General features: G+C 40.7%; 2 protein-coding genes and 1 long non-coding RNA gene across 6 annotated transcripts; 1 reads left to right on the top strand and 2 right to left on the bottom strand.

Moving 5' to 3' along the window:
• The first annotated feature begins 45 nt into the window (after positions 1–45).
• Positions 46–4,454, top strand: LOC106098490 (uncharacterized). Of its 2 annotated transcripts, XR_003221452.1 has the most exons (4): positions 46–289; positions 670–873; positions 1,133–1,333; positions 4,343–4,454. It is a non-coding gene; the product is annotated as an uncharacterized LOC106098490 (long non-coding RNA). The 2 variants fall into 2 exon arrangements; XR_001224734.3 differs by lacking the exon at positions 670–873.
• neurl2 (neuralized E3 ubiquitin protein ligase 2) lies at positions 3,189–23,422 on the bottom strand. 3 transcript variants are annotated; one of them, XM_005448117.4, is made up of 4 exons: positions 23,282–23,337; positions 22,336–23,145; positions 21,643–21,748; positions 3,189–4,518 (listed from the first exon to the last, which is right to left on the bottom strand). In XM_005448117.4, exons 2-4 carry the CDS (start codon positions 23,108–23,110, stop codon positions 4,488–4,490), a joined length of 912 nt encoding a protein of 303 aa, XP_005448174.1. In that variant the 5' UTR covers positions 23,111–23,145; positions 23,282–23,337; the 3' UTR covers positions 3,189–4,487. The 3 variants fall into 3 exon arrangements, with proteins under 3 accessions (XP_005448174.1, XP_013129023.1, XP_013129024.1); XM_013273569.3 differs by lacking the exon at positions 3,189–4,518 and adding an exon at positions 20,716–20,779 and having other exon boundaries at positions 22,336–23,422; XM_013273570.3 differs by lacking the exon at positions 3,189–4,518 and having other exon boundaries at positions 20,788–21,748; positions 22,336–23,420.
• msrb1b (methionine sulfoxide reductase B1b) lies at positions 18,467–20,609 on the bottom strand. The gene is made up of 4 exons (XM_003438720.5): positions 20,481–20,609; positions 19,860–20,002; positions 19,628–19,745; positions 18,467–19,058 (listed from the first exon to the last, which is right to left on the bottom strand). The coding sequence occupies exons 1-4, from the start codon at positions 20,533–20,535 to the stop codon at positions 19,042–19,044; spliced, it is 333 nt and encodes a 110-aa protein (XP_003438768.2). The 5' UTR covers positions 20,536–20,609; the 3' UTR covers positions 18,467–19,041.
• Positions 23,423–25,417: the final 1,995 nt, after the last annotated feature.

Here is a 25,417-nt window from a genome sequence, read left to right as displayed (position 1 = left end):
GCTGAAAAATACAACGAAAAATAATTAGGCGGGTACGACGCGTCCCCTCTCCTCTCCGAAGTGACAGAGAGGAGAAAACGCTCATATCGCGTTATTTTGAAAGCAATTTTAGAGAAATATGGTAGTTAGTTTAATTATATTTAATGCACCGGGAGAGGAGAAAACGTCTGGGAAATGATGAAGAGGGGATATTAGTTTTTTGAAAGTAATTTCCTTTCATTTCCCCTTTAAGTCACCACATCCACTGCTGAACTCTCCGCATACGGGAAAACCACGCACTGAGCTCCAGGTAACCGGTCGCTTTGAGCAGCTCTGTATGGCCAACTAGCGGCCACCTGCTGCCTGCTATAGTTGGCCTGCCGGACCACACACACACCAGTGGTGCCAGCCATGACACACACACACACATTTAACCTTGTCACCCCTGGCTAACTGTAACAAACAGGTGTCATCAATTTCTCTGTTTCTTTTCTCCTTGTGAGTGGGTGTGTGTGTGTATATGTGAGACCAAACATGAGGTAATTGAGACCACCACCATTCTGTCCCTTTATTTACTTTCTCCTACAGACAAATGCTAGAAAAAACAAACAAACTTGGAAATATAAAAAAGTCACGTATAGCAGCTCTTCTTCTTATTTCTTTTTGTTGTTGTTGTACATGTTGGTGCAGGTTTAGGATTAGGGATTCATCTCCCCGAGACGTCTACTCATTTGTTCTTGAATCTTGCCAAGAAAGCCCCAGGATGCAGATGATATTTTCAGGAGTGACACAGACAGATAAAAAGTCCACATCGCTTCTTCCCTTCCTCCCAGTGATATTCATGAGGTGTACCGCTACACTGAAAAAACACCCAAGAGTCCCCGCTTGACCTCTGTAAGCTGAGGATGCTGGCTGACACTCATCACGGCTACAGCTGAAGTGGCTTCAAAACCTGCTAAACACACTAAAGAATATACTATGGTTACTATGTTTGTGTGTGTGTGTGTGTGTGCTTGTATGATCCCAAGGGTATTCCAGCATTAAGCAGTTAGAACGCTGATAACTTTATTGGCACACTTATGATTTCTGTGCCTTTTAAAGCAATGCATTGTACTGCTGGATATAAGTAACAAGTTCTCATATGTTATTACAGCTGTTTCAAACAAATCATTCTGTGGGTTTGAACACTGAGCGCCGACGGGTTATCATTTATGCCAACTAATATAAACTGAAAAAAGGAGCAGGTTCGGAGAGGAATAATCCACATCTGCAGTTCTCATATCGGCCTCTGTGGACCTTTGCTGACTCTGGGTCTGGCTGCCTCGAAGTCATCCTTATATGGACCAGATGTCAGGTATGTTGTGACGTTTGGGGCACATCTGGCCCCTAAAACATATGTCAGCGATCTAACGGAGCTCTAAGTGCCAAAAGTAGCTCCGATTAGGCTGAAAAGTGTCCGCTATCTGGGGTTGATGTTACAATTTGCCTGCTTCAGAGCACGTAAGGGCAATTCCAAGCACTTCTATGGCCTTTTTTCTACAAGTCAGTATGAAATCTATGAATAACTGCCCAACATGACATTACGTTAAATTAAAGGCTTGTAATCTGGAGAGTAATGAGAAACACGAGCGACACACCAGTGTTAAAATGAGATTTTTTAGTGTCCAGTGTACTCCAAAATCAAAGAATCGAGGATTGAAAGTGTTTATTTATGCACCGCAAAATGATGAGTATGCAGGAAGGATTTCACAGGGAAAGATTCATCACAGAAGAGACAAAAACAAACAAAAAATAAAAAAACAAGCCAGACACTCAACAGCAACACAGCTCCAGTTTTAAAAGTTTCATCTGCTGATTTGGCCTGAAATCTCTACGCCAAATGCCAACCATCCCGTGTCAGTTAGAGTGCTCTGACACGGGAAACTAAATCCCTTTACCTAAAATGGTACAGTCTAAATTGCAGAATATCGGCACCTTCGCCTTATATGTCGAAGTATAAGTGAGGGTACATGGCAGCACGCTCTTGTGGATGATAAATCTGAAGGGGATGACAATATCTATCGACACAGGCCTCCTCCAGTCCAGCAGTATGTCAATTTCTCAGAGTCTCTAAACAGAGAAGACATCATTTACCCTTCTCCACTGCTGGAGCTCTCCTCCGTATTGATCTGCCGTGATGTTGAAAAACAATCGGAGATGTGCCTCTCTCGTCAAAGTGATCGATACCGCCGGTTAGCCTTGTGTTGTTTAATGTTTAAGACCAAGTTTGGCTCTTTTCTCTTTTCTTAAACCGAAACTGGTTGAAGACAGTTTGGCAAAGTGCGCGCACCTTCAAAGGAAGTTAAAGTGCAAATCTAGGAATTACTGATTCTCTTTCAGCTTTCTTGTCCATTACGACAAGTTTGTTACTATATGTGAGTGTGTGTTTTATCTGTGTGTGTGTCTGTTCATCACATTAGGAGAGTGGAGAGGATGACACATAGCTAAATGTCCATCTTGGAATTGAATCAGTCTACTGTAAGGACTTTTAAGCAAGGGCATGCACCACCCGTCTGAAAATCAATATGTTGGCATATTCATATTAAAGTATTTAGTGCACTTAAATTCACTCACCAGCCGTTTTATTAGGCAGTGGGTTGGACCCGTCCCACCTTTTGTCTTCAGAACTGCCCTAATTCATGGCACAGATTCAACAATGTGCTGGGAACAGAGATTTCTGAGAGATTGTGGTCTGCTGTAGCCGTTCTGCTTTAAAGGTTGACATGCTGTGCGTTCAGAGATGCTCTTCTGCAGCTGTTATTTCAGTTATTGGTGCCTTCTTATCAGATTTTAAGGAGTCTTTCCATTTCCCTCTCCTCTCCAGCATAAACATGGCTTTTTCACCCAGAGAACTGCCGCTCACTGGATACTCAGAGATTTCAGAGATTGATTGCAAACCATCTACAATATTTGGGCTCCAGTTCTCAATTTTGTTAAAAGTGAAACTTTCTTTCTTTCTTTCTCTCTATAAACAGCAAATACAAATGGGAACACAGTATATAAGGTACTATACGATTCTAATGAGCTTCAGAGTCAATATTTACCTTTATTCTTCAACACAGTCTGAACTCTTAGGCAGCTTTCTTGTAGTTTATTTCAGTTGTCCTTCAGGAATAGTTCTCCAGTCTTCCTGAAGGACATTCAAAGCTCTTCTTTGAACGTTGGCTGCCTTTTGTTCTGTTTGCTGTCGACAGGATCCCACACTGCTTCACTAATGTTGTGGTCTGGCTAAAAGCTGCTAATTTTGGCTAATAGCTCTTTGTGAATCACCTTTTTGTGCACAAACACTATTTCATCCCTGTCAAACTGTGTTATCTTTGGCATTTTTCATAGATTCAATTAAAGGAATGGGAACAACTAACAACTAACTCAGTGCTTGTGCAACAGGCCGCTGGCAACAAAGTTCCTAAAGACACCATTTAAAACTGGTTCTTTGCCATTTTTCTGTTATGTGTAAACACAACACTGGGTCATCCTTTGAGTTATGAGCCTTTTCTTATTCTCCAGTGATTCATAGGTCAGTGCTATGTGGCCAAACAAGCAAGCAAAGTAACAAACATTCCTCTGAAAACAGTCAGGACTAAAAATGAGAGAAAGAAAAACAGAATTTCATTTAAACAAAGTCTCCCCGGAAGCCAAATATAAAGAAATGAGGGGAGGCTTTAGACTATTGCACAAAGGTTCCTAACAAAAATATGTAATTACTGCACAGATAAAATGTGGAAATAAAAATATAATGTTGTTATTGTATTGCATTGCATTTGTAGGCCATCAGCATAATTACAGTACATGATATGCAGTATAAGTAGGCCGCTACGGGGCCTGTGTACTATAGCTGTGTAATCATGAATGACAGTGTACTCTATGGGAACTTTGGTCAGTTTACAGGGACACACCTGAACTAAGGTATTAACACTCTTTCACATAGGCCCTTGTCTGAGTGACATCCTGTGGGTTGAATTCCTGCACACCTCTGTACAGTCTGAGGCAGTGGGAACACAGACAGCTGTACAAAGTCCCTCAAATGACCTGTGGCGGCTGCTTCAAAGACAGGATCTGTTTCACATCCTCCTGCTCCTGAGACTTAGGCGATCTTTCTGTATTATCAAATGAAACCAAATGAGGTCTTCCCAAATATAAAACATAATTTTTAGGCAAACAATATGACCTGAAATGCATCTTAGATCTGAAATCACTGACGTCATATCAGCGATTTCACTGAGACATACACCAGACTTACCCTGATGTCGTGCTTTGTGATTCTTTTTAATGCTTCCAGTTTTGTGTTTCTCACAATAGAAAATCTGTTACTGTTTCTTCTCAGAGTGAATACACCATCATGACTTCTCAAGTTGTCCAGAAGGGCGTTGTAGTCATTGTCCCCCGGGAGAATACCGAGCATTGTACCTGTATTGTGCTGCCTCTCTGAAGAGACAATGGATGCGACCGGCAACTGAAGAGCTGCTAAGTCACCTGGATGGAATGTGTCTCGCTCTGAGCCTGGGACAAACACACACACAAAGAAATGTATCACCAAACCACACCAGACACCATCATTAAAGAGGACTGTGGATTAAAGGATGAGTTTCATGCAGAGCGTCTTCTTTTTTTCATGCTAGTCTGACTGATTCAACCCAGAGTTCAAGGAACACTTTTGCACTTTTTGCTTGACCTTAAAGGAACACTTCAGGAGTTTAGGGACCTTTAGCACACACCTTCCTGATATTCCTCCGATTTTCTATTTGGTTTGGCAGAATGTCAAAAAAGAATTTACTATTTTTTTCTTCAAAAATCATCTAGAGCGTCTAAGATTATTTTTATTTTTTTATAATATGCTGCATACTGTTGTGCATTTGACCTCAAGATGGCACTGGTGTGTCACTGTTACTTTTAATAAATGTAGACCAAATGATACAAATTCTCATTTTTAAACTTTTTTATTTATTACTTTTTATTGTTTTATTGATAATACGCAGCTCTACAAACTGGTAGGACACACTGAGGGCGCCAGTGGCATCCTCCACCAACATCCTCCACCAGCGCTCATTCCAAAACACCGGCCTATCTTGAAGTTTTAAAGAATTTCCTCCCTTGTCAACGCTCTGCATCACAATCAGGTTCCATTAAATCCATTAAATTTGCTTAATTTTACTGATGAACAGTGATTGGTGTAATGATTTTTTAAGGTATTTCTGTTGCAGGAAGATGCTGTGAAAGCTGTATTCAAATAGGCTTATCGGTCAATGCCAGATTTGAGGAAAATAGGTACATATGAAAACCAGATAAGATTTTGAAATCCATAATTATCTCTTTTAAGCAGGAATAAATAACAAGTTAAGGTTTCAACTCATTGTAGGATGTTTTCCTCTCTCTTGTTGTCGAGTAGAATTGGTTGTGACATCATACGGTTGCACCGCATAAGACAGTTTTGCCAGGGGTGCAATGGAGTGAACCAGCAAATTTTTTGGGGGGGGGGTGTCCAGTACCCCGTGGCCCCCCCTTGGTGGCGCCCCTGGCTTTAGCCAATGAGCTCCTACAAAGACATAGGTGAATTTTTATGTATTTATTTATTATCTATTACTACTCAACAAAGAATCCAAAGTGCCTGAATTGAAGGCAAGTCAGAGATAGTACATAGATATTCCCAGGTGAAAATACCTTACTAAATTAAAAAAAAAAACCCAAGTGATTATTAATAATTAACATTCATTCTCTATAAAACATCCACAGTTTCAATAGTTTCACGGTAATTTATAGAGAGAGTGCATTTTGAGCACCAGAGACTTTTTGTTCCACTCACACGGTCGGCCCTGCTGATTTTTTGGGTGTTTTTAGTTGCCCTAGAATACGTCGCTGTATCCCCTATTGTTGCTGTTTGATGTTTTGAGAGATATGAAAAATAGACCAATCTGGGCACACTCTTTACCCAGTCAACAAAACATTTAAGGGGGAAAAAAGCTACACCAGGCAAAAACTTTGAATGACAGCGTCTCCCATTCAGCACATATAACACTGCAGGAATTTGTACTCTATACAATAGCTGTCACCAGGAAAACTTCACACACAAACAAAGCAGAGGGATCAGCCAATGAGAGAGTCCGTAGAGTCTTCACATCTACGCACACAGAGAGCCAGTGGCAAGGCCATATTCTCAGCCATAACTGCAGGGCAGAGCTCTGCGGCGAGCTGAGTAAGTATAGGGCACAGCAGCACTGTACATTATCACATGGGTGTGGCTATGAGCTTGCTACTTGAAAAATGTTTTCAATAGAGAAGGCACGTCAAGTGCCAGGCATGCCTGCACACGATTGTTGCCTCACTGTGCGACCTGGGGAAATCAGAGGGCAGTTATGAAAACTGTTTACCAGTTTAAAGCTTTGCAGAGTGAAAAGTGAGAGCAGGAATTACACTCAACAAATGACCGGCTGTCTTCTCATATTTAGACTTTTACAACGCTACATTGCAAGCAACTGATCATTATCTAAAATAAAAAACAAAAAAAAGTTGTTTCGAAGGGGGAAAAAGCGCTCTTTTGTTTATTTCTTGTGTAATTGCTTCTTGATTTTTTTCTGATTTCATAAAGCATAAAAAAAAAGGCCTCCAAATTTGAGAGAAAAACCGGAGGGGAACAAATGAATTTCAGATGTTTTCCTCTCAGTGGAAACATTTTTCTTTAACACTAAGGCAAATATTTTGATTCTCGTTCAGTCATTATGAATGCACTCCCTGTGTAATAGGATTGGGGAAATGCCATAATGATGTGTTGAGCTGTGCTGACAGCATGTTGACCAGTGACACACTGCCAGCATTTTGGACCTCCTCCTCCAACCGGTGGAGTAACAATACAGGATGAGATAAGGCTTCAGGTGCTCCATGCAGGGCTGAGATTCAGACACAACAATGCAGACAGGATCGGCTTATCTACTGACATCTGTCATTTTTGTTGCTTAAAGAATGAGAGGGGAACGAGCCCCCCCCATTAACCAGATATATTAACCAGATATATCGCTATTTGAAATTAGTCTCCTAATTCATTTCATAATATATATTTTAATTGTCAAGTTCCTTAACAATGACCACAAAAAAGTCAATTTTGTATACTGCGAAAGTAATTTCAAAACTATTTAATGCATTATTTAGTATTTACATGACTTTTATGTTTGACTATAATTTCTAAAAACCTTTTGTAGTCTACAATGAGAAGTTACAGGTCATCTTTACACATTACAAGGCAATTTTGCATAATGAAACCTTCCAACATAGCGATGCATTACAAAAACCTATGTTAAAAAATTCCGATTTATGGTACAATGTACTGTTTTTAAAAATAAGGAATATTGATGTTTTTTTCTGGTGTTTATCCATATTTTTTAAACCATTTATTTTTACAGTTTGCCATTTACAAAAATAGATAACATACTTTTAGAAAATTAACAGGATGTTTCCTGTTTTTTCACAGTTTTCTTTTATAGTGTATACTTTTCAGAGTGGCATCCATTTTTTCCCCATTTCTCTACAGCTGTGATTGCCACACATTTCAACAGCAGAATTAAACTGTAATTATCTCGCGACCTTAAGAGACTTTCCAGATGTTTTAAGTCATTAAGGGTCACTTTAAAAAAAACTGCCATATACAGACGAGTTCTCACGCTGTACATCTAAATGGCAGTCGTGCCTGCATAAGCAAATGATAGAAGTGAGTGGCCCAAAGAAAAGCTTCTGAGTCCCCGTGATTCTGATCTCAGCTACACACCTGGAAGGTTTCGTAATGCTATCTTGTGCCCTTGTTACACCATCATGTTGAAATCTGTCCATAGATTAACAGACATATAAACACCTGCCAAACACTCAACACCACTTTCATGATAGTTTCCTGATAGTTCGTGCTACACCGGGTTTCTTTAAACCTGAGAAGTGAAAATATTAGTCTCCTGCACATTAACGTGATGTTTAACTAGAGATGATCATATTATAGGATCACGCGAACTGTGAAGCCTCTCAACATGTTGGTGTTTTGCCTCATGAATAACCCCCACCACATAAAGCCGTGAATACTCAGTAGTCACTGGCTGGACAGCATCCATCTTTGAACGTGCACTTTATTTGGATCTCAGCTACAATCCTGTAAAATTTTATAACTGCATTTGGCACAGTTTTGTTGCTATAGCACTGACAGACCTGTCCACAGTTAGTCATATAAACACCTACCAAAGTATCGTGTTTGGCTCCTTTCCCACTGCATGATACATGATACATGATACATTTTGCAATAATGACACAGACACCAAAGCAGACAGACTCAAAGGCTGAAAGCGATACCAGTCGCTGCTAAAATGTATATATTTTTAACTTACTTTGAATCATCAACATCATACAACATCAAATATAAATAAAGTGCAAGATTTGCATATATCTTCACATACATACACTCCTAAATCAGTCCTCAATTCCATGTCTTGGTTACAAACAGCATAAAATTGCCATTTTTAAAAATATACATATAAATTATTATTGCTTTCTATTTATATATTCAAAAACTTTTTTATTATTAATTACCACCCATTAAAAACAACTAAAAACTAGTGCTGTCAGCGTTAATCGCATTAAAATGACGTTAATGCGGCAAATCTCTGTTAGCGAGTTAGCGCAGATTGCCCCATGCATAGGGCTACACAGCGCAAGCTAACGGTGCTAACTCGCTAACGGAGATTTGCCGCGTTAATGCGGTTATGGCGTTAATGTCATTTTAACGAGATTAGCGCTGACAGCACTAATAAAAACTAAACAAGTAAATAAAGCCATTAAAAAAAAGTTTTTTCTAGTGGCAGCTTATAACGTGTCAAATTTCTATCAGCGCTGCTTGTTAGCAATGACAGCTACGCTATGCTAACGCTGTCTGCTGCCTGTAGCCTCTTATTTATCAACAAGACATGAAAGTGGACTCAAACCCTTCATCTCCCTTAGACAAGAGTGCAAACAAACTTGTAATTTTATATGTGCAATTTTATGTGTACGCGCTTATTTTTCAAAAAACTTTTTGAACTTTTTTGCTAAAGTTCACCAGGTTAGCCAACTTCTGGCTGTATACTTTCATATGAATTAGAAAAGCAGTATTGATCTTTACCTCTACAGTACTTTTGAGCAAGAAAACAACATGTTGGACAAACAAACAAACAAACAAAAAAAGCCCAACTTCATGAAACAGCCCACAATCAAACCCAGGAATGAAGTTACAGGAGACCTCGGGGACTTCATGGCAACAGAGCAATCGCCCTATCTGGGCTACAGTTCACAGCAGCAATCGTCTTCTCCGATACGTTATCTGACAGATGTAACTCAAAGTAATGAGACCACCCCATGATACGGGCAGATTAAAGCTTCACAGCGGCATCTGTGCTCGCAGGTTATGTGAGTGCATTTTATATGTGTGTGTTGGTGAGTCCTTGCATGAGGGCCTCCTTCTGCCCACCTTTTTCTTTCCTCCGCATCAAACATTTAGCCAAAAATGTCAGACTGCACGCTACAGCTACCGTGCAATTTACTGCGCTGTGTGATCTCCAAAACCATACCATTCCTTGATCTGCAATCATGATGTCATTCACAGAATTTGAAAAAAAAAGTGGTTTATAATCATTCTGGTCACTTCTTCTCTCTGCTTTGAAATTCCAAAGAGATTTATCAGAAGCTGGAAACGAATATAAATTCAGACACGTGCCACGCTGTTAGATCATTTGGGGCTATTACAGTTACATGGTGTTTGCGTGAATGCCTGTGTTTTGAATACAGGAGCTTTATAGAGTGGCATTGATTTCACTATGTGGCTGTTTAAGCAGGAGGAATCGATGGAGCAAAGGAAAACTCAGAAAACTTGTAAGATCTTGAGCAGTTTCACCACAGAATTATACCTCTATAAACCTAGGCCGTACCCACTGAGGGAAAGACAGAGCCTAAACAAACATGACCCCTTCAACCACTAACACCGCACACACAAACAACAGAGTGTATCGCAGCACCAGTTCTGCAGCGACGGCCAGGAGAAAAGCCCCTGATTACATTTCTTTGGAGCGTGTGCCGCTGCGGTTCAGGAAGCTCGGCTGCTTTGAAGCCAGTCACTCGTTTTTTTCTCTTATCTGCTCTTGGACTTAAGATAACGCAGTTAGACAGCAGTAAGAGACGATGTTTACAAACAGCGAGCGGCGCTGACAGGAGGAATCCACGGCGAAGCAGGAGTGAGGCTCAGAAAGCAAACCAGATGGTGATTACTGGGCAGATGGTGCTTGAAACCTGGATGCACTTCTACCTGCTGCGGCCAGACATCCCATAAAGCACTTCTGCTTAAACTTTGTATCACATCATATTCAGTTCTTTCCTTCCCCCCACTGTATTTCTGGTAAAGGGTCAGTTCACTAAATTATACTAAATTAAGTGACATTTTCGTACTGAGGTTAGCAGTATATTGCTACTCACATAAAGCAGATTTGGATTTATTTACACTGGTTTTGAGTTATGTTTCTGGGATTTGTAAAGTCTAAGACAGATTTTTGGCCTGATGATGACACAGAGGGATGGATAGTTTTTCCTTTTTCCAATATGGATACTTTCCATTTTTCCCCTTTACTGTATGTTTGACCTTTACCCAATACACAGGGGGAGAATGGAACTTAACGTCTGATGCTTAAAATGTTGGAAAATGGTATAGTAAAAGCAAAAATGATGAGATAAAACACAGGAAGATGCGTAATTAAAAAAATACGTTTAATAATTTGACTCTTTAAAAGTGATGGCACTATTTTAAACACAAAGAGTTGTGGTCAGAGGTTTAAATACTTAGGTCATGGGCACAAATCTCATGGTAATTTGGGGCTTTTAATGATTATTTAACCTTAGTCCTTTAACCATTTGCTTAATGACTTTAAAAAAACAAGAATTTGGTGCACAAGTTTGAACTTATCTATCTTAGAGTCAATATATGTGTAAACACCCACTAATAGTTAGTTAAATGTTCCTTAGCAAGTTGCACCTTGACCAAATGCATTTCGTGTGATCATTGTCCTGTTGGAACACCCAACTGTGTCCAAATTTCAATGGTCTAGCTGTTGCGCTAAGGTGAAACTGAAGAATTTGGAAGTAGACGTCCCTCTTAAGTTTTCTATCCACCGCTGGCAGCAAAACAGCCCCAGAGCACGATGCTACCACCACCATGCTTGACTGCGGGTGCAGTGTTTTAAGGTTTTAAAGCCTTGCCTTTACTTCTCCAAACATACTTCTTGGCCAAATAACAAAATCTTTGTCTCATCTGACCGTACAATCTTTCTCTAGAAGGCATTTGGCTTGCCCATGTGGGCAGCTGTAACAATGGTGGAAAGTTAAAACACACAAAGCCACATGAAGAAGTAAACTTCAAAATAAAGCAAGGTCAAGGAAAACACACAAAGCAAACAAGAACTAAAGATTACAAAAATACACTGGGATCATCAGAAAGGCCACAACAACGAAGGCTTTAACTGTCAGTGTGCTTTAACTGCTCCTGAGATTCTCATCCAGAGCTCAAAATTCAGCTGCAACGATCGGGCAGGTAATAAGGACTGGGCTGCTTTTTCACTTGTTTTTCGTCTTCATACTTTCTGCCTCTTGTGGGTTCACGCAAGTGCAGCGCCATGAAAATGGCACACCTTCATCCCAATTTGAACGATTGCTGCCTCTCTGCCCTCTCTGTGATGGCAGGGTTTCGTGCTGTCCCCGAGTGTGGCCATTAAGGCGTAATTATGCCTTTAGATGTGGCTGAGTGACACTTTGCACAGAAGTGGTTTGAATGAAGCGTGCATTTAAACCGGCCTCTGCTTTAGTTCACTGTACCGAGTAACCATTTGATAAAAAATACATTTGGTACACATCTGAAACAGTGTCTCCTTTCTAATACAAATAATGAAGAATGGTGTTGTACATATTTATGAGCCCCATACCAGGACATTAACTTTATACAGATGCATAGCAGACCTTTTACAGAATCAAAGCCACTGTTAAACATCTGGCAAGAAAAGCACGCCAGTATAGCCCCTTGTTGCATTTTTAACTCAAATCCCATCTGGAGCTGAACGTTGTCGATACCTCGCTGTCTGTGCTGACTTATTGAGCAGCAGCTCAATGCTCTGATCTCGCAGCATGATGTATGGGGGTGTACGTGTGGGGTCCGCTGGGACCTGAGAGATGCCGCTGACACTGGGGACACACAGCAGGCCGAGGGAGCTGGGCGCTAAAGTCGACAGTCAGTCGACAGTGATGTCAGGGCATCAAGATGGATGGTGGAGATTTGTCCAGAGGATGGAACGTAATTCAGCCCAGATGCTGAGTGACTTTTGTTCCACTGCCTGGCTGGGTAGCTGCCTGTGGGTCGATCCTGTTTGCAGCATGATTTAACTTCTGACCCCACGATCTTCACCCAGCAGGAATGGGTCATAGAGCGTGCTTTGTCTCTTTTTACTCAGATGGTTTTACATCTTCAGACAAATTTATAGCCTAGGCCTGCTTTTCCGAACTTCAATGCTGCCCGTGCCAGAACGCTGTAAATAAACAGTAAGTGGTTAGTGATCTGACGAGTTGGAGCTGTTTTCTATCTCCAGTATGTTTTACCTTGATTTACATCATTAAATGGCTATCAGGGGAGCCACGGGGAATACCATCAGGTTGTGCGTTTGAAGTGAAATGTTGCATAAATGCACCAGAGCCAATTAGAGGATCTACCAATTTTACACAAGTAGGTTGGTTTACTCATCATTATGAGTGCTATTCAGACTGCAAAAACACTTTGTAAAGTCAATGACCCTCGGGATGAGGTTATAACAGATTTGGCACGACGCTTTGAAATGTCTTTGATGATGCTCCAGACTTTAGGTGTGGTGCCTGAAGCACAAGGGTATTTACCTTCAGACGTGGCATGTCCAAGAAGATAGTGAGTTGCACTAACAAAAACACAAACAAACAAATAAAGAAAGAAGAAAAGAAAGAGTGCATCTCAGTCTCTACTGCTTTGAATTTGACCTCTCTTTTTAAAGTCAAAATCATTGTGAATCAGATGGCAATAAGGAAGTGACTCACTGCATTGTTGGAGGAACCCTTCAAGGCATCTATTTGGGCATCCAGTGGAAAAAAGCAAAAGACTTTTTCTTCAAACTTTCTTTAGTACACAAGAAGGGGAAAAAACTAGTTTATAACAATACAAACAAGTGCAGTAAGGCGAAAGAGACACTAAGAACTCCTGTAAAAAACTAAACACAGCCTTTCTGCTTCCTTAGGAATTAAGAGGATAAGGAGCAGCCAAGTGCTGCTAATGAAATGCATTTGATTAACTGATCATTAGCAAATGTGAGCACCTCTATAAAAGCAGACATTTTGGCAGTTTGCTGGTCTCGAGCTTCCAGCTGTGTGTTAACACAACGTCAAGGAGGAATAACAGTGAGTGAGCAACCGTTATAAGACCATCGCCAAAAGAATCTGAAAGTCCGTCATTCTTCAGTCAGAAAGAAATAGGCATTCAAGACAGCTGTGAATCTTCCCAGGAGCAAACATCCCAGCAAATTCATTTGAAAAAGAAAAGAATCAAAGTGCTGCAACCTGACTGAATGATTGCGGTGGGACCTTCAGAGAGCTGTGCACAAATGAATGCCAGCAAGCCTCAATTAAATGTTGTGATGTTTGTCTTTTTGTTCCTTTTTTTATCATGTAAAAAGTGCACAGTATGGCAAAATTCTGTATATATGTAGGATAAAAATGAGCATTAAAAAGAAAAGACTAAAGACTAAAAATACTAAAATATAAAATAAAGCAAAATGGGTTGTAAGGAAGAGTGGGCCAAAATTCTTTCGCAATGATGTGAGAGACTGATAAACTAAGAAAATGTTATTGCTGGTAAAGGTGGTTCTACAAGCTACTGAATTCACAGCAAAGCAACTGAAAAAACAAAAAACAGCAGAGACAGACCAAAAAAGATAAAAAATAAAAAATAAAAGTATGAAACAAATACAGAATCGTGACATTTTTGCTAGCATGCACATGTGTTTGAGAGTTAAAGCTTGATATATAATATATCAAAAATTATAATGAGTTATTTTTGTTGGCATCTCAAATAGCTTCATAGTGTGGGAGTCCAATATGGCTCGCCATTGCACTATTTTAGCACATATATACCACATATTAGCAAACTGATAGAAATGCTATCTGTCATTGGGGGTTTTCCATCAAGTTGTTACCACCAAAACTTGTACCTTTGACTTCTGGTACATTCAAAGTAAGGCGTTAAGGCAAAGTCTCTGACCATACAATATATCATGACATGGACATAATTACAAGAATAAAATATTACAATAAAACACGACACTAAACTGCACCAACAAGTCATTCCTGCTCACGTGCTCCATGTTAAAATGCCTTCCTAATAGGAAGGATAAACATACCGCGATGCAGGTACAGCTAATTGTTCATCGTCTAACAGTCGCCCCTATAGAGGAGGCATTTCTGCTGAATATATAACGGTTAAATCTAACTCTTTATCTAGATCGAGACAATAGAGTTTCACCGTCCCATAGCAAAACTGATATGTGGGTATGCATGTGCGTCTCGGCGTTTGTGTGTGTTTTGGCTCAGCAAGTGGCTCTAATATGCCCTAATAACCATGATGTCATCCACCTGTTTTTTGGCTCAGGGGCAGCGATGACTGATGGGACAATTTTGAATAATCATCTTATCTGATCTGGAGCCCGTGGGCTAGAAACCCAGAGAAAATAGTACCTATGAATGTGAAAAGTCGTCTATTCGGAAATACCCTTGGGATTTACTGCTTTGGGAAAAATTGGAGAACAAAGGTTTTTTCCATTAGGTTTCTCCAAAGTGCTGTGCAGAATGTCTGAAAAGTGTTTGTTTTGTAGACCAGAACATTTTCTTTTATAAAATACACCAATTTGGATTCATTTACCCTTTCAATTACGCTGTGGTAGGAGAGCCCTCCATAAACTGCCCATTTGTAATGAAAGATTCATCTGTACAGCTGGGGAAGAAAAGGTGTAGTTCTTTGAATGCCCTTTCCTTTTTTACAACATTGCACAGGTAACATATAATTGAGCTTCTTCACACCAGTACAGAAATGTTTTTCTCGCTGGATCAAACATTAGCTCAATCTTAAAACGTTTCAGGGCAGCCAGGTTAATGCGGCGCTTGTGCAACAACAGTGTGCTGTCTGCCCTTCGGAGAGAGTCGCCATTAACCCGCAGACATCCTGCGTCCACACACCTCATTGAGAAAGCACTTTGTTTCTGTTTTGCGTCTTTCATTTCATCAGTGGTGAAACCCAAATGCAGCTTGATGCGTATGAGTCATGCTAAGGTTAATGATAGCTATGAGAAGATCAATTATTGCTGAATTATCTATCAAGTAGCTGTGCACAACATGCCAAGTGGAAGCATTTTATGACGTGCAAAGATGTTCAGACCAGAAAGGTAGTTATCATATTTGTGGTTTAGAGGGATGCCACTTTGTTTGGTTTCCTGAGAAATAACTTCAGATCACTGACAGTAGCGTTATCGCCATTTACAGATGCCAACTTTTAATGGAAAAATCCTTGTAAAACATGTAAGCACAGCCCTTTGTGAAGCAACTCTTTTTCTTGAGGGCAAAATTAGATGATATAGTGCCATTAGAAAACAGACATGTTTAGTCATGTGGCAGAAAATGCCACCATAAATTAAAAGAAACAACAAGAGGTGAAACTGTTTCTTTCTGTTTAGATTTTCACGGCCAATTACCAAATGCAGCATTACATCTAATATTAAAATGGTTATTATGTCTCAAATCAGATCCTTCTGTTGGCGCACTTCCATTTAGTACACTTTGTATTTTGACCAGTGTAGTTTATCTCAAAAAATGGAAAGTTTGGCACTTATTGGAAAGGACAATTGCAGCATTTGACTGCAACACATTTTGTAAACATCTGAGATTTTTAAAGCTTCTGACCAAGAAATACTAAACTGAAACAAGTGAAGATGGCAATTAAACACAAAGTAGCAACAAAATGGCAAATGTAACATCAATGCCTAATAAAAACCTATTGCTATTATCTAGATAGCTAGCATTGCCATTGCAATTTAAGTATGTATGTCTGTTTGGATCTCCTTAATGGGTTGGCCAAAGTTTCTGGATGAAACTTGCACAAACATCACCACACATACAGCAAAAGATTTATTATAAATTCCAGTTCTTATGATTTTCCTATATTATGTTCATTTCATTGTCATCCCCTGTGAAAATGCAATGCTGCCATCTCCTTTTGTGTTTGTTACGAATGTCAACAAATGTCATAACTTAGCAGTCACAAAATTTGTATCCACAATGGAAATTTGTTTGAGTCAGCACTAAATACAAAATGAGGAATTAGAAATAAAATCATTTAAATACCACACACACATAGCTTAAACGACGGAAGATGGATGCAGCTACTGTGACGTCACCTGAATTATGTGTGAAGTCCTGTTTTAAAGCCTTGAGAACAGCATGTGATTAGCAAGGAGCAAATTTATCTGAGAAACAACACGCTCAGTAGCTAACGACATTGTTAGCCAACAAAGTTAGCCTGGATACTCCTCCTTTCTCACACCTAGCATCAGTACCGACACCAGCATTAGTAATCCAATGGGATGCAGACACAGCTTAAGAACATAAAAGATTTTGAGCAATAGCTGCTGACCGTAGTGACCCCCAGGAAACATTAGCATGCTATCACTGTTACTCCATGTTAGCATCATGGACAGTAGAACAGATGGGTACCTTCCAGATTTGATTACGAAAAAGGCGCTTTATTCTTTTCAACAGCCAGCAGAGGTAGACTCCTCAAGCACAAGTTGTTAGTCAGCAAGTGTGTAGCAAGCTTCTTTCAAAGATCGTCACATAGGTTTCCAAAACACTGAAACGCTAACACATAACAGGACTTCACTAACCATAAATGGATGATGTCTATGGTGGCTGATGTCACCTAGTGTTTAAAGATGACAATGAATAAAGAAAGAAAAGGACGATGCCGAGACCAAACTGGAAAGAGTTAGTCCCTTAAGATTTTTATGGAAAACTATTGTGGGAAATACGAGCAAATTTCTGTATAATATGAATGACTTGTTAAGGTACAAAAAGTGCATAAGAAAGAAGTCAATCATGACAGGAATGAACCACATGTCACAGCCTCATGGAATATAACAGCAAAGATGATCCATGGGGCTCCTTTCTCTGTAATTACAGACTTCATCTCGGCTATCTGATGTCGTAATCACAGTCCCCTTGATGTATCTGCTTTCACCTTATCCGACAGAGCTGTACAGTATACCACAGGCAGAGCATGACAACCACTGCCAAGAGTTATGGGTTTAACTCCTTGCGGGACCACCTCTGCTAAAAATGCTGTGCAGTGTAGCATCTTGGGTAAAAACATCCACCAAATAAGCTAAGTTATGTTGAAAGAATAAGCTGAGTGTCTGCCTGCCAAGACAACACAAGAGGAAATTCACTCAGCCGTAACAACCTCGGTGCAAGGTCAGGCTTCTCTGCCACTCCGAGGGCTGAATGCATTTGAATACCTTTGGCAGCGCGAACACGTGAAGTCGGATGGAATGTTTGCAGCTGAATATTCAAGCTGCGGACGGTGAGAGTTCATCGACATCTCCCAGTGTTATGATGACCTCTCGTAATTGCACACTACAAGAAGTGATGTTTGGAAAGAAAATAGGCTTTAAACTTAACTTGTCTGTGGTGAGACCAATAAAATGGAGTTCAGTGTGTGTGTTCTGTGTGTGTTTTGGCATGTGCTGCTCCATGTTTTTGCACATAGGGAAAAAAAGAAAGCGAGTGAGCCGTCGATGCATGTGACAGCCATTAGGTGGGAAAAAAATAATACATCTCTTTGAAGTAGTACACGTCTGTGACATGGACGAGAGAGGGTGGCGACTGACACGTTTGTCGAGCTTTGTGTGCACGAGGATGTATGTTTACTTCCTTTGTAATGATAGCCCTCAATCTCTCACCAGGCGGCCGGGCTACTCCTCTAAACCTCAGGGTCTTTGCCAACCCCCGGAACCCAGAGAATATGGCCAGCAGCTGGGCCTCAGAGAGCGCCTAAGCCCCTGCTGAAGGAATTAATGCCAGAGAACTCACACAAACACACACACAGATTTCTTCCTGTGCATCAATCACACGTGTAGGCAGTATACCAAAGCATACAGTACACCGTTTACATCATATAGGGGCAAATGTAGGGAATCCTCACTTGTGGAAAACAGTGAATGTCATGTGAAAGGACAATACCGCCATCTAGAGCTCAATCTAAGGAATAACAGCTCTGCCACTTTGAAGGTAAATTTAAATAAGCAACTTGATCCCAAATCCTGCAAATGCATCTTTAAAGACAAAGACAGACTCTATCAAATATAATTTATTGTTTGGTTTTTCCTCTGCATAAGCAACAAAACACTAACAGTGGGAGACAAATTAAACTGATGTGCATTCGACTGTAAACTTGCTATAAGTAAAGGATATAGAGAACAGAAATCAGTGTTAAGTAAATGCGACAAACCGGAAGAACAAATCAGTCATGGTTTGTTTGCTACTACATGAATTTCAAGTAACAGAACAGCAGGCAGACTATCTGGACTTTGGTGCATAGTCGATATCTTTAAATAGACAGCAGCCTTTGGAAGTGAAATTACTTTCAAGTGTGTCTACTCACATCAGCGTGTTTCAGCTGAGGAGAGGAAATGACTAAATAGACAGTAAATATGAGGTATTCAAAAAATTTGAACCATCTTGTAAAGGAATATTTGCAGAGATGCGGTCCGAGCTCGGCGTCACAGGCCCGGTCAAAGATTCTTCAGTGGACAGGACGTCCCTCCAGGGCCTTTCTCCCGACCACGTCACCCACCGACCCGACCTGTTCGCCGGACTCGAGCCGAGCAGCAGGTACAGCAGCTGGACATGAAACACTTCGCTCGCTCTTTACTGCTTGTCCTTACCTTGGACAGAGAAGAGAAACACACTTGTTGATTGATTGCATGTGAGGCTAAATCTGAAAAATGCTGATTCACTCTTACAGGAAGATACCAGTCAAATCTCAAACATCGAGCACTTTGTGGAGCAACATCAGGACACACGAGTTATTAGACAAGAGAACCGGATCAGCATTTGCTACCTCAGTTCATTTCAGATTAAATAATATTGTACTTTAAATCCACTATATTCTTCTAATAGCTATATTGACAAGTAAGTGTACAGTTGATTCTTTTTCCTAATGCTTATCGAGCCTGAATCCACAGTGGTGAGTGGCTTTTGCAGGAAAGAATTGTTTCATATGTGAGAGAATCAGCTGACCTCGTTGTGGACAACGCTTATTATTTTCTGCTTTTAAGAGAAACAGCTACCAATTAAAATTTTTAACAGTGAGTATTCATTTCACAGATAAACAAAGCATTGTTGCTAAAAAGCAGATTTTATAATATAGGTGAACTGACCTTTTCTGCCTGCATGCATGGAGTTTTTTCCAAGGTTAACTTGTTATAAAACAGCAGTAAACAGAGTTCTCTACCTTTTCCGGGGACAAACTTGAGCGAGTGGCTGAATATTCAAAAACGCGATATTCCCTCCTCTGGACCGTCGTTTACAAACTCGTGGCCTAGTCCATTGCCACACTTGCCGCACAGGACCTGTGTACGCACAACACCAGAGTGCACAAACCTCCCGTTGGAACCAACAGGTGACTGTAATTACGCACGATTTTTGTTGCTGAAATGCACACTTTGCTTGGTTGTGACTCTGACCTTGTAGGCGGTGAGCGTCTCCATCATCTTGGTTACACTGTCCTCCCTGATGGTCTCTGTGAAAGCCGGCCAGGGAGACGAGTGAGCAAACTTGGACCGACTGGAGAAGAGCGGATGGTTACATTTGGAGCACACATACACTCCTGCAGGGGGACATGCAAAAAAAAGCTTTGGTACCTTTGGGCTAAAATCCTTCCAGCATTGCTCCCAATTCATTAACAAAAACTAAAATCTGTGTGCTACAAAAAATAATAGTTATTAAGATTATTTGTTTATTCCTCCAAGTGCCAAGACAACGTCTGCAGAAATGGTTTGAACATGCCACCCTTTGATAGCTGTAGCTCAATACTTGATTGGATTCTGAAGCTGTATCACTGCTTTGTTTTTACTATTACAGCAGCTTTATTCTGTTGTGATTCTGGTAAAATCCAGCTACATTTATTTTATCTTCCCCCAGATTTTGCCACAGTACATCCTGTATCCTGCCACTGTGATGCTGCACAGGATTTACTTAATTTTACAGACACACGATGCCTCAAAGTTCATTTTCATCCTTTATACTACAGTGGGAGGTTACATCACATCACCGTTTACCGAATAACGGGACCGCCTGCTGCTCACCTGGTTTAAAATGATCCTTGTAGATCTCACCGCCGAAAAACTGACAGAAGGACATGATATTTCGTCTGAATAGATCAGCTGAAGGGAAAATTCTCTCTCCTAAGCTTGATCGGTGTTTCTTCCTCCGTTTGAGAGCGATTACGGAACGTCTCCGGTTTCCCCTCCTCTCGTGTGACGTGTCCTGGCCTGGGATTTAACGGGAGCTCCGCCCCCTGCCGTTATTACCACGGCCACTAGATGTCAGTGTCTGACAGCAGGCGCACAGGTGGAGGTCGTGTTACTCCGAGTCTGATGTCGGACTGAAACAGATGTGTTATCTCTAATTTATGTGTTTGATGGGCTGAGCAAACATTAACCAACATAATGTGCCGGAAATGGAGCATCATATTTTCAATTGGAACCACGTGGTACTTTTTAAATTCAATTACAGCCTAATCATTGCCTTATTCATGGATGTAGTGAAGGAGGACATGCAGAGGGTTATGGAGGCAGATGAAGAAGAACTAAGAAGATTGATTTAATTATGGTTAAAGATTAGATTAACTTTCCACCACAGCCAGACTCGTTTTAACTTTACAAGGAGATTGATTGTTATTCTGAAATCTGGAAATCTGAAAATCACAGTTCAGTGCAAAAAGTTTCCTTCGTTTTTTTTTTTAGTTTGCTGGGAAACTGGGGAATAATTGCAGTCATTTTATTGGAACTTGTGCAAACATGGAAATATATAAGGCAAAAACAGATTGTTGACAAGTTTCCACTGAGACCATTTCTGACAAGGCTTCAAAAACATTATGCAAACTCATTGTCTAAAATAAAAAAATAAAAAACTTAAGTATATTGTAGTTAAATTAACTAGGTTAGGGCAACATATTCATTATGAGTAGGTCCTGTGCCTTGCTACAGGGTCTTTGCTGGATTTTCTCCTACTTCATAAGGACATTACTTATAAATACTGTTTATCTGCCATAGTGTTTTTTTCCTCTGAAAGGCTACTAATAACAAAGCCTAAACATACAATTTAAAATGAATTCTTTGCTAAGGTCTGTGTTATGTGTAGACACAACACTGGTTCATCCAAATATTCATCAAAATAAATATCACATTCTTGATGGGACAAAGCACTTAAGTGATATCCATGTGTCCATGTGTCCTTCATTCATACTTGCAGTAGTGTTTGAGCGCCTCTGGCAGCTCGAGCCAGTCAATGGCCATCCTGTGAACAATGTGCTTCTGGATGGCCTTCCTACACAGTGTCTGCAAGGATGAGACTGGAGCGACAGAGAAGAGAAGAGGAAAATGACAAAAATACAAAGTGTTTTGGCAGATTGAAGGCAATGAAGAAAAAAAGAGATGAATAAAAAGCACTAAAGAATACTAAACATGCAAAGTGCCCAGCAGCCCCCGAGCAGTCATTAATATTTGATGGATGGTCAAATTACCATAGCCCAACATGACAAAAAGGTGATGACCCTTTGGAGGCAGAGAACAATCACGACAAGACACAACATGAACACAAAGAGATGCAAAAAGCCCAAAAGAGACTAAAAACAGCTATAAACTGACAAAGAGAAGATAAAAATTACAATAAGCAGACACAAACACAACAACAAAGAGACAACACAGAGACTACAGAACACAGAGACAAAAACGTGACACAACAGACTGCAAAGAGATGCCAGACAACTACAAAGAGATTAAATAACTACAGAGAAATGCAAAATGACCACAAAGATGTTAATAAAGGAGCGTGTACACAATGACTCCTTTGTAGCTGTGTTGTTTTTTTGGTTTTTTTTAGTGCTAATCAATCTCTGTGCCTTGCATCCTATTATCTCAAAATCATTCTGACACTCACATCCATACTCCACCTGGACAATCCGAACACACTTGGTAGCAGCAAATACATCCACCACAGCATAGAGAGGCCCCACAGTAGAGATTCCCTTTGCAGAAGCTCCCATGTCCTCCCCATTGATGACTATGTGCATGTCAGCCAGGCCTTCTCCTCTAGGCACATACAGTACTCCTATCCTGCTGCGTCTGGCTGTGGGAGGCAGGGCGTTGGTTTTATACAAGTCATCCAAAATGTGACTGTAGCGCCCGGGCCGGCTCCGACCAACCAGCTTATCTCTGGGGATTCGAACATTTTCGATGTACAAGTGGGTGTCGGTGAAGAAAGTCTTTGGTTTTGTGTTCCTGGCCGCCTCGTCTCCCTGATCTCCAGCCCCATCTTCTTCCTCCCCTCGCCCAAGCCTCCGTCCCCCAACAAGTTCTCCCTGCCTGGGCTCTATGACCCCATCCTCCTCGATGATCTTGTTATGGTTGCGCGTGATAGCAAATATCCAGCTGTCCCCTAAATCTGTCAAGTTTGGAATGGAGTATTCAGGTACCACCTCTAAGCTCCTGGGGTCCCTGGCGGTCAGACCAATCCGGAGGTGGCCACACCATCCCATCTCCTTATCTTCAATCTCTATTAGAAAAATCTCTCCAGGCTTCAGGGGGCATTTGCTAAAACAAACTCCGTTGGCAAAGCTCTCTACTCTTGTGGCCTGGGTTCCCGAGTGGTCCAGTCGAACATTGGTACCATGGATGGGGTGGAATTGCATGAACTGGTCAGAAACAGGCTCCATTTCCAGCTTTGGTTGCAGCACTTCAAGCAGCCACTCTGGATGAGGAAATGATCAAAAAACGAAAACCCCAGATGAACAGAGGGGTTGAAAAAATGAACAAAATAATTGATCAAATTAAAAAGTCTTGCAGTGGTTTTAGAGTACATGTGGTCATTGTAGAGTCAAAACAACCTGCATGGACGTGGGACAGGAGCCGTCTCTGCTGATCTGCAGTCCACTTACGGAAGCTTCTGGTAGAGGGGCTATTTTTGAACAGCTGCACATGTCAACAGATGGCAAGATATGTGTGTGAGTGTGTGTTGAGGAGGGGGTGGTCAACACTCGCACGGCCACAGTCACTCACATGGCAGACACGGAGAAAGACAAGGACTGAGCCGGGGTTAGCTGGAGCAATGAAGCCCCCGGGGCCTGAGCGCTCATTTTTGATTTCACAAACCCACATACTGAAGAAATACCAGCGTAATTATCCTAATACCATATGCCAGGCAGATATGTTAAAATACTGGCCTTTCATGGCTACACTCTAAAAATAGCTCATGCAAACACAGACTGGGATTTCATTCTTATGTAAAGCAGCAATTAAAGTAACATACCGAGGCAGACAGAGCCGTGGAGAATATGAAGAAGAATTACATTTTTTTTTTTAAAAAAAAAGGAGGAATGTGATGAGAGGGTTTTTAGTTATTATGTATAAATAAAAGAATATAATGTGAAGCTATCTGGTTCTTTAACCAGGTCATATTAGCACAGTTATGCAACTGTGGGAAAAAAAAGAAATAAGATGTTATTTCCCTTAGAAATGAGCGCTTAAACTCATGAGAATGAAATACGTCACTTGGTTTGCCGTGGCTGCGAGCTCATCGTGGCCTGTGCAACCAAATGTTATGAAAAGCACGTTTATATATTCCTGTGTTGCTCGGCAGAGATATATGCTACAAGATACGACTTTTCTTTACTTTTTCCTGTGAATACTGCCTACATGAACTATTTCCATTATGCAGTTGCTGTGGTGGAGATTGCATAACTCCACCAGCGACTGTCTTTTTAAGGGACTCGGTTCTTTATCTGAGATTCAATATCTGAAGGTTAATAAGATAATGTGATGAAAAGAAGCTCTGCACCAGAAAGCTTAAAAGCGTGTTCTTCCAGAAAATAGCATTAAACGGGAAAATTAAACAAAATGTTAAATAAATAGGTGAGAACCTTAAAGTATCTTCAGTACCTTAAAGCTATGCTTTACCATACTGCATGATTAGATTTACTTTCATGCAAGCTTCCACCTGGTCTGTGTTTGAAAATGTCACAAAAACTGCACACCATCCTACATACAATAAGCAAATAGAAGCAAAAAGCAATAGCACTCAAATTTTTTTGTAAATGCACTTATTATGAAGCTTTTGTTTTTATTTTTTTATTTTTGACCCAATACACTTCACAGTCTTCTACTTTGGGGGGTCTAACATCTACAGTACAGTAATTATATGCTTTTATAAGTTGGTGACCTGCTTTCAGTCCTGTGCCTCCTGCTGGAGACGCTGTGCTAGCATGCTGCTTTCACTCTGTGTTTGAAAGCACAAGTGGCCATTAGAGAGTCATTAGAAAATGACACCGCTAAAGAGAATTAACGCTTAAGCTTCACAGTACAATAAAAAATCACCAACATATGGTCTGACAGAAAGTCTGAGGATTTTACCTGAAAGCAGTTACTTCTTTTGTTCTGGTGCAAATGCCAGTGGAGCTGCACAGCACTGTGGTGTGATCACAGGTACTAATAAAGGACGTCAGGACCTCATGCCAGTTTGGTCAGAAACATGCACAAGTAGCTCACTGGAGGTCACTCTGTCAGGCTCTGGCGGTGCTCCTCCTCTTCTTCCTCGCACAAAGAAGCCAATCCCAGTCCTGCAGCTGGGTTGAAGCCCTTCTAACAGCCTTCACCTCACCTTCGTGTAATCACCTATCTCCTGGAATCTCCTCCACGCTCTCGAGACTGTGCTGAGAGATACAGCAAACGTTCTTGCAATGAAATGTATAGATGTGCCATCCTGGAGGAGCTGGACTACCTGTGCAAACTGAATGTGCTGCAGCAGTGACAAGCGCACCAGAGAAATGACAGTGACTAAGGGCATGTATTTAATTCAAGGAATCTTTTAAGTTCTCACAGGAGCAAAAACAAACCCTTTCAGGACTATTTAAGGACTCTCTGGTTTCATGACTCCACTCACTGCTCATATGTTAACACCAACAAGTTAAACAAAACGTATAAAGCCATAATAACAACAGAGCAGAGTTAAAGTAAAACAGAACCAT

This window comes from Oreochromis niloticus, linkage group LG8 (genome assembly GCF_001858045.2).
Source record: "Oreochromis niloticus isolate F11D_XX linkage group LG8, O_niloticus_UMD_NMBU, whole genome shotgun sequence".
Lineage (NCBI taxonomy): Eukaryota > Metazoa > Chordata > Actinopteri > Cichliformes > Cichlidae > Oreochromis > Oreochromis niloticus.
The sequence above is the reverse complement of the archived record's forward strand: the minus strand, read 5'-3'. Positions and strand labels throughout refer to the sequence as shown.

Coding starts and splice junctions, on each gene's coding strand:
- neurl2 (XM_005448117.4), bottom strand. CDS start 23,110: ATGGAGCCTGTTTCTGACCAGTTCATGCAATTCCACCCCATCCATGGT. Junction 21,749..22,335: donor TGTCCAGGTGGAGTATGGAT/GTGAGTGTCAGA, acceptor CTGTCGCTCCAG/TCTCATCCTTGCAGACACTG. Junction 4,519..21,642: donor GCGCTCAAACACTACTGCAA/GTATGAATGAAG, acceptor TGTTTGTCCCAG/GCTCAGAGCGAGACACATTC.